This window comes from Eublepharis macularius, chromosome 5 (assembly GCF_028583425.1).
Source record: "Eublepharis macularius isolate TG4126 chromosome 5, MPM_Emac_v1.0, whole genome shotgun sequence".
In the NCBI taxonomy this organism is placed as follows: Eukaryota; Metazoa; Chordata; class Lepidosauria; order Squamata; family Eublepharidae; genus Eublepharis; species Eublepharis macularius.
This window is the reverse complement of record NC_072794.1, coordinates 18,884,657-18,894,321: the sequence shown is the minus strand read 5'-3', so window position 1 is coordinate 18,894,321 and position 9,665 is coordinate 18,884,657. Positions and strand designations below refer to the sequence as shown.

General features: G+C 42.1%; 1 protein-coding gene across 1 annotated transcript; it reads right to left on the bottom strand.

The window, feature by feature from the left end:
• Positions 1-1,490: 1,490 nt before the first annotated feature.
• Positions 1,491-9,442, bottom strand: LOC129330265 (vomeronasal type-2 receptor 26-like). Its single transcript, XM_054980304.1, has 4 exons — positions 8,642-9,442; positions 7,579-7,803; positions 3,944-4,070; positions 1,491-2,392 (listed from the first exon to the last, which is right to left on the bottom strand). The coding sequence occupies exons 1-4, from the start codon at positions 9,440-9,442 to the stop codon at positions 1,491-1,493; spliced, it is 2,055 nt and encodes a 684-aa protein (XP_054836279.1).
• Positions 9,443-9,665: the final 223 nt, after the last annotated feature.

Sequence of the window (9,665 nt, the reverse complement as noted above, 5' to 3'; positions counted from 1 at the left end):
CCTGAATCAGCTCTCAAGGGCAAAGCTTGATGGAGCCTGGTACCAGCCTTCTGGCTTGTTAGCACATAGCCTTATGGGGGTGGGGTGATGAGTTCTTCACCCCTCCTTTACCTGTGAGGACAGGCCATGACCACGTCTGCCCTCAGAGGTTTTGGACCCTTCTGGTCAGCTAAGAAATTAGGCCAGATGCAAGCTGGTAGTCTTGAAAACAGTTGTTTCTTCAGCTTCTTAGAGTCTCTCTACACAAGACATCTTACACAAGGATGCTGAAGTGTAGGGAGACACAATGGTTGCTTCCACATGTTCCTTGGGGGGGGGGGCTTTCTCTGTCCCAAAGCCAAGTCTTCCCAACCCACCTTCCATACACAGCGTCCTCATGCATTTCTTGAGTGTGTTCGTAGTGGAAGGAAAAAAGGTCCCAAAACAGAAAGCGCATTCTTTCTGCACCTCGTCACAAATGATGTTGGTGCAGTCCCGCCCAACTTTCCTTTTTTTTGTTTTTGTTTTGAGCGCATGCGGGATTGCACTATATCTGTTCAGTTTATTGTTATTACGATCTAGGATCAGAATTTGCATCAGCATATACAATAATATATAACAAATACATTGATTACATGTCTAAGCATATCTAGGAAACTGAGCAATACATTTAAATACATAAAATTGTTACATATTGGTTAAAATTTCTTAAGAGAGTTGTGATAGTCTATCTAATTAAACTAATCAGGGTGCAGAATCTTGCCACCTCAGCAGTGATTTCATTACAGCAAACTGCTAAAAGGATAACAGAATAAGATTAGCTGTAGGAGTAAATTGATTTTAAGTTTACACATGTCTAAAAAATCAGTACATCAGTGTGCTAAAATGAGTAAAATAATTAAAATCTTAATTAAAATTTCTAGAGGAAGTAATAATGTTCTGTCTGATTACACTAGCCAAGGCACAGAACCTTGCGGCCTTAGCAGTAAGATTGCACTATATCATTGTCCTGTCTTTCAGTTTCTGTAGAAACTGGGCATGCGTAGTACTCCATTCTCTGCCGTTGAGTTCCCAAAGTTTTAAATGCAAAAGTGTTTAATAAATATGCGAACAGTAGAGTAGTGCAATCGCACGATTTCATATCCTACTATATAAAAGGCAAACCATGTTTCTTAGCACTCACTCCTTATCCCTGTGGAGATGCAGTATACAGGGATAAGAAGCGAGTGAGGGGCAAAATGGTTTGCCTCTCCGCTGCCTCCTTGGGGCCCCCAGAGGCCTGGAAGAGCTCAGTACAGTCTGCAGAAAGGCTCAGTTCCATGGCGAGAAAAATTACCAGACATTTTACAATCACATATTTTATTCTATATACTTCCATCAAATTTGGGGGGGGGGGTTGTTTGGAACTTATGAACAGACATAGCTAAGTAAGCTGATTTCTAGAGTTGTCTATTGTCTCAGTTCCAGAGACACCACAAGAGAACTGTATCTGAAAGGAACAGTTGCATTCTTTAATTCTTTCTCTTTATGAGCAGGTCCCTCTTGTTCAGTTCAGGCCTCAGCACAATAATGTAACATTTAGGTGAAAAGATACAAGCCAATAACCCAACACTGGAAGACAAGATAGAGAAGATCTCCACAGCCACCATGTATTTCCCTTTGGTGCTCTGGTAGGTTGGAATAAAGGATACCCAAACACTGCAAAAGATCAACATGCTGAAGGTGATAAATTTGGCTTCATTAAAACTATTTGGCAACTTCCTGGCTAGGAAAGCCACAGTCAAGCTGATGAGGGACAGAAGTCCCATGTAGCCTATCACAATATAAAACATGAGGATAGATCCTACATTACATCCTGCTACAATCTCTTCAGTAAATGATTGTGTGTCCAAATCTGGAAATGGAGGAGATGTTCCTAGCCACACAGTACAGATGCTCACCTGAATAAGAGAGCAGGAAAGAATGATGGTATGGGCAACTCGTTTTCCTATCCACTTCTTCACACTGGATCCTGGTTTGGTGGCCATGAAAGCTACAACCACAGTGATGGTTTTGGCCAAAACACAAGAAACAGCCACTGAGAAGACAATCCCAAAAGTGGATTGTTGGAGTAAACAGGTCACCTTCCTAGGACGTCCAATAAACAGCAAAGAACAGAGGAAGCAGAGGAGAAGGGAGATGAGGAGAACATAGCTTACATCCCGGTTGTTGGCTTTGACTACAGGAGTATCTTTGTACTTAATGAAAGTTCCCTGAACCAAAGCTGTAATCACAGCAAAAGAAACTGCAGCTGAGGCTAAACTCATTCCCAATGGTTCTCCATAAGATAGAAAGCTTATCATCTTGGGAACACATTGATCTTGGTCTTTGACCGGATACTGATCTTCTGGGCACATGATGCAGTCATCCATGTCTAAGAAGAAAGGAAAGGGAACACTGGTTATCAATCCATTACTTTTACCCGATCTCTTTTATACTCTCAGTGTGGGAACAAAGTTGCAGATTCGCAATAACGAATTCCAGCAGCTGGTTACACATGCTGAGGTGAAAACCTTCTTTAATCAATATATTCAATTCTCAACATGGCCCCATCTGTGGATAATTAAATCCAGAAAGCCGAGCTATGACGAGACAAGACAGATGTTTCTACAAATATGAGAAAAGCCCCAGTTTTGCAGGAAAATTTGAAATCTAAATAAAGACACACACACACCCATGATAGAAGCAGTGCATGTACCTTTAAGGAACAAGTGTCCTTTACTGCTAGGCTACCATGCAATATTGTCAACCTTCAGGCCTTGTTTTCTGTCAGTAAAAAGCTGGGGCATAGATCTTTACACGGTTGTTGTGGGCACTGTGGAAGGACTCATCAGGGCATGACCCACCAGCAACCACTGTGCTACTTTCTACCACATGCATCTTTTGCCTGAAAGCCCTGCGCTCTCACCACTGGCTAGGCAGGTTCCCTATCTTCTCCTTCCTGCTGCCACAGTTCACTGTTCAACCACTGGTCGAGACCACTTGTGGTAAGATGGAGAGATGAGAGGCTTGGCTTGTGAGTGGTCATGGTGGTTGAACACCTATCAGCTTCTCCAACAGCAAAATAGGGAGAAGAGATTCCATATAACAACCAGAAAGGCTTTGCCAGGGATTCTGGGGGCCTGTGTACTGCAGTGCAGAAGGGAATGGAGGTGACAGCAAGCAGAAAACCTGGGAGGATCCAGCTATCTTTGAATGATTTTGCATGAATCAGAAAGCATATTTATCCTCATTTTCTTCTCTGCTTGCTGTCTTAAATAAAATATTGAAAGGGCTGGTCTACGTGCATTGATTTCAGCAGACAGTTCCAAGATGGGCTTTTTGAGTAGACGCAAAATCCACAGGGCTGTACTTAACTTCTTCCATAAATAATATCAGCACTTACAATGTAATGATCATTGTTAGCCCTTTCTGATGTGTCTCCTAGTTCTGCATGTCTTACAATGGAATTAGCTAAATAGCTATAATGTGATCCAGAATCACTGACCAGCCAAGCAAATTGTGGCCCATTTCACATGTTTCTCTTTCCCAAAAGGCCAGCAGATCACATATAATCCACAGCTAATAGCACTGAAGAACATTGGGTTTGGGGGTGATATCTTTTCCCCAGTTTTAGAACCTGTGCAGAGATTACCCTAACCTTGTTACAGGATTGCCAAGACTTCTGCCTTAAGCATTGGTTAGAAGCAAATTGCAGTCATTTAAAGTTGGGAAATGGTCATCAGGCCTGCATCTACACATTACTGTATCTTGTGCTATCATTGCACAGTAGCCGTTCTCTGGGAATGGATTCACTTGTCTACACAGGATAATCCAGTTGCAAATTATGGGTATTGTACAGCAATAGTGAAATATCCAATAGTGTGTGGATGAAGCCCTGGATACAAACTGATTGCTGGGAAATTGAATGCATTGGATCACCTACCTTTCTGGTTTGAAATCTTCCCTTCTGGGCACGGAGCACAATCATAGCAGCAAAATTTCACCCCTTCCTTCTTCTTCTTGTGAAAACCTGGGGGACAGTAGTCATTGCACACAGAAAGGGGTAATGCCTGTTAATGGAGTTCAGGAAAGAAATTATTTAATTTATGGCTTATGGGCTAATTCATAACAGAGTATTATGCATGCAACCATTTGCTCATATCTTCAATCTCATAGTAGCTACTGGGTTACAGGCAAATAGATTTTCTGCTGGTAGAAAAGAGGAGGGGTCCCCTTGACCATCCAAAAGCCTATGCTGGGGGAACTCCATGGACATGTAAACCATGTAAGAACCACATTAAGGAGTCACTGATGCATGTCTGTCATAAATCAGTCACTGACTCGCAGCATCTTCCTTTGGCCATTTGAAAAGGTAGTCAATATATCCACTACTTAATAATCCATCCCTCCAGAAAAATTATGTCTAATTATTGTCCAGTCTCTAATCTGCCCCTTCTGAGCAAGTGGTGGACCAACTCCAGGCCATCTTGCATAACTCCTCTGCTCTGGACCTTTTCCAGTCTGGTTTCACAGTGGACTACAGGACAGAGATGGTGCCAGTGGGTGTAGCTGATGATCTCTGTCTGAATAGAGACAAAAGTCATGCCTCTTGGTTGCTCCTATTGGATTTGTCTAAAGCCTTTGATATAGTGGCCCATGCCATCTTCTTGAGAGGTTTGGAGACCAAAATGGGAATCAGAGGCCATGCTTGGGATTAGTTTAAAATGTTCCTTACAGAAGGGACTCAAAGGGTTGCTATGGGACAATAGTTAACATCAGTGTGGGATTTGTCCTTTTCGGTTCCACAAGGTGCATTCCTTTCCCCTAAGTTATTCAACCCCAATGTAAAGACCTTATGAGAAATCATTCATAGTTTCAGAACTGGATGCCATTGATATGTTGATGGCACGCAGCTCTATGGCCGTTTTCACACTGCTTACTGTCCACGGAACATTGTGCCGAGCTCCCAGAACGAAAGTCTTCCTGGTGAGATTTCATGCAAGAACAGCTGTTCTCGCGAGAAATCGCGCCAGGAAGACGCTGCCGTTCCGGGAGCTTGGCGCGATGTTCCGTGGCTGGTAAGCAGTATGAAAAAGGCCTATATCTCCCTATCCCAATCTCCTGGAAGCAATAGATGTCTTGAGATGCTGCCTGACTGCTGTGGTTAAATGGCTAAGAGTAAACAAATTAAGTCAGAATCCTGACAAAACCCAGGTAATGCTGTCTGGGAAGTCTGAGGTCTTAAAGGACATTGTGCTTCCCACTTTCAGTGGACTTCAGCTGACCCTCTCTGACTAGGTTAAGAGCCTCAGAGTTATGCTGGACCCAGCATTACTGTTGGAGAAGCAATTTCACGAGGTTGCAAAAAGCACTTTCTTCCATCTTCCTTTAGCCCCCCAAATGACTCAGCTGACCTGGTAAACTGTATCCATGCCACAGTAATGTTGAGACTAGGCTATTCTAATGCACTCTGCATGACCCTGCTCTTGAAGGTAACTTGGAGACTCCATTTGGTAGAGAATGCCACAGCCTGATTATTATCAGGAGCATGCATGGAGCATGCACATTACACTCATTCTGCAGTCATTCCTTTGGCTGCCCATCCATTATGGGGTCCAGTTCCAGGTACTGACTATTGGACATCACAGAGCTTTTTTAAGTAAAGGACTAAGTACGATATCTAATTACTGGCACTGTAGCTTACAGGATGCATCTCTTAAACATATGCTTTGGGCACATACAATTATCTAGGGAGGAAGTTTTTACTTATATTAATTTTGTATTAGAAGGCCCACTGATTTTTGAGGATGCTTATGTATCTTTAAACTACCTGCTTATAATGGTTGTTGTGGATTTTCCGGGCTGTATCACCGTGATCTTGGCAGTGTAGTTCCTGATGTTTTGCCAGCAGCTGTGACTGGCATCTTCAGAGGTGTAGCACCGAAAGACAGAGATCTCTCAGTGTATTGTTGAAGGCTTTCACGGCTGGAGAACGATGGTTGTTGTGGATTTTCTGGGCTGTATAGCCATGGTCTTGGCATGTCCTGCCAACATCTTTTCCATACTGTGACACTGAGAGATCACTGTCTTTTGGTGCTACACCTTTGAAGATCCCACTCACAGCTGCTGGCGAAACGTCAGGAACTACAATGCCAAGACCACGGCTATACAGCCCAGAAAATCCACAACAACCATCATTCTCTGGCTGTGAAAGCCTTCAACAATATACCTGCCTATAACTTGGAACTGAATAGACATTCAGCTAAAATGGACCCTCCGTGCCCTTACTGTAGCTAAAAGACTTATATTATAACATTGGAGAACAAATGCCCACCACCCCTAATTCAATGGATGGAGGACCTTACGACTTTATCTATACTTGAACATATGGCATATAGACAATTGAGAATGGACTTATTTTTTAGATATATAGAAACCTTTTATGGATGCCTATGTTTAGAATTCTCATCATGGTTGTCGAATTTTTTATTTCTATTGTGTGTGAGGCTCATTTTAATTCTTTCTCTTCTTTTCTTTTCAAATAAAATAAAAATGTAATATTGAAAAAGTACTGACTATCATATACAAAGCCCTTCATGGCTGTGGACCTTCATAGCTGCAGGACCACATTTCTGCACATGCTCTGTTGTGTCTGCTTTGCTTATCTGAGCATGGCTTTCTGGGGGTGCCATCCTACAAATGGGCAAGAACAACAATTGCCTGGTATGCATTCTCTGTTGTGGCCACCACTGTGTGGAACAGGCTGCCTGAGGAGGTCAAGAAACCCCCACATTTCTGTCATTCCTCAAACTATGTAAAACAGAATTCGTCAGGAACAATTTTTATAAAGATAATAAGCCTATATTTTAGTGGAATGTTTCAGGAAAGTGCTTTAATAAAGGGAAAGGAACTGTAAACTATACTACTGTGTATAGCATGTTTGCTGTATGTTTTATATTGCTTTCACTGCTTTGTTTCAAATTTCTATAATCCTAGTTCTATTACATTGCTTCTTAGATGACTCATTCAGTTGATTGCATTAATGTACACTGTATAGTCTGACTTGAACCTCAGTGAGAAAGGTGGATTACTAACAAGAACAACAACAACAACAATAATAGCAGCCATATAGTATGGAGACTGCAATAAGGAGAATTAGAGCAAAAAACCTGGCTAACCCCCGCCCCCCATCGTTTTTCAATCACTTCCTTGCCAAGAAAATAGGCAGATGGTACTAAAATTTACTTAACCTGTAGCTGTCTAAAATAGCAGGAATGCAAAGTTATGGCACCAGAAATTGTACCTGGTCCCTAACATCTTGAACAAATAAAAATGAAGTTTCATAAACAGAGTGATTCTATTTTTTTTTAATCTGATTAAAGCTATTGATTTCAGTTTAAAGTTATGACCACCAATAACAAGGTCAACTTATTCAGCAAATAAAATGTTTGGATGCTAACAGTGCAAACCGAAGCAGACTTATACTTTTCTAAGCCCATTGCCTTCAATGGATATAGGATAGGATTGTAGATTGCCTGTCTGGAGAAAGAGAGAATCTCCTGAGAATAGAGGCCACACCTGGTTGAAAGTTCTGTGCCATAAAATCATATCCTCACGAATGATGAATTGTCCATCAACTGCATTGAGATTCATACTTCCAACTTTCACCCTATTGAAAGACTTGTTTGGAAATGTCACCATGTTCGTTATATCAAATCCCGTTCTCATTTCCTTATCGTCATTAAAGGACAGAGTTTGTCCAGCTGAGTTATTAAAATAAATGCCTTGAAGAAATATGTGGAGCTAGTTGAAAGAAAAAAAACAATTTATTTTATTTTTTATTTTACTTCATTATACATGCCTTTATCTCTGGTGGGGACCCAAAGAGACCCAAAGAGAGCTCTCCTCTATTTTTTCCTCACAATGAATTCTGTGAGGTAGGGAAAGCTGAGAGAATATGACTGGCCCAAGGTAATCTACCATGCTTCCATGGCAGAGCACAGAATCGAACCTGGGTCACCCAGATCTTTGTCCCACACTCTAGCCACTACACTACATTGGCTCTCTCAATTCACTGCAAAGGACTAGCAGCAGAATGGACTTTGCACGATGATATTTTCTTTAGCAAAAGGCGAAAGATTTATGCAATCTGAAGAGAAACCAGAGTATAACGATGATATTTTCTAACATCTTTCCATGCTTTTGTCTGGTAAATGCCAGAAAATGAAGCCACGGCCGTTTCCACATTACTCGCCTTCAATCGGAACGCCGTGGAACATTGTGAACAAAACCAAGAAGACAGTGTTTTCTCACATGAGTTTTGCGTGATGTCGCACAAAACTCGCGTGAGAAAATGCTATCTTCCTCATTTTTTTTCGCAACGTTCCACGGCGTTCCGATTAAAGTTGAGTAGTGTGGAAATGGCCCATTTTCCTTTGAGAGAATACTGGCAAATGCACAGCTTATCGTTTCTCCTGGTCTCTAAGCAGAGGAGGAACCTTGAACCCACAACTCCTTTTTTCCAAGTAATAATGCACAATGCCACTGCAAATGTTCTTAATTGTGTGAGAAGATTGGATGTTCTTTCACTTGGTACTAATCTGTTCATGCTAATAAAGCCATTTCGTTGTCAAGATATTACCTGCCAAGGCTGGAGATCTTGAAGCTCAGCTCTTTTGCCCCCTCCCCTTCCTCTCTGGTTGAATGTAGATGAATACATAGCATGCAAAGCATGTGCCACAGCATAGACAGCGTTATAGATACTGTAGCTGTGGCCGGTCATGCGAATTTCAAAAAAGGGCCAAGGAAGGCTCTCCAGCTTTTCCTCCCCAGTGCATATTCCATCAGCTTTTAAGGGCATACTGCAATTTGGATAAAAACAGTTGAATGCTTGCACCCAGAAATCTTCGAGAAAACCATCTTCTTGTTTCCAGCAAGGTTTCACAGTCTGAAGGAATTTCGGGAACCCAAGTATCTCATCTGAATGAACAGTGAAGGAAATGGCACCTTCGAACAACTGGAAGTCCGCTCCCATTTGAGTGCCTGTTAATATGAAATCAATCTGGGTTGTCATAATCCACACCTTTCCAAAGGATGTATTGTCATTACTCTGAATGCCCCCTCGAAGCAGGTAACTGTTCAACAGTACAATGGTCATAGGCTCTCCATGGAGGATAAATGTAGTGGCTGTGCTGCTTGTAAAAAAATGGTATATTCTTGAAATGAAATAATCAATTTTAACCTGACTATGCCAGTCGGGTTGGTTTATGATTCTTTCTGTGAAGTCTAAACAGAGTCCATTCTGAGACAGCAGGGGCTCCAGGGCCTGCACAAAATGTTCTCCATTGTCATCATCTGCCGCAAACAGACCAACCCACGTCCATCCGAAATGGAGAAGCAACCGGATAATCCCCATATGCTGATGGGTTGTATTTGGGACCATGCGGTAGAAGGAAGGGGACAGTCCCATGTCACTGTCCTCCGGTGCAAATGAGCCATATGTGAGCTAAAAGGAAATGTTTAGACATTTTAGGAATGATTCAGGGAAATATCTGAGCTGATACGCCAGTTTATGCTACACATTTCCAGATGGAATCTGCAGCTTTAAAACTGTCTACTGGGTTGAAATCCCCCCTTGATCCCCCCCACTCCCCACCCACAGCTGC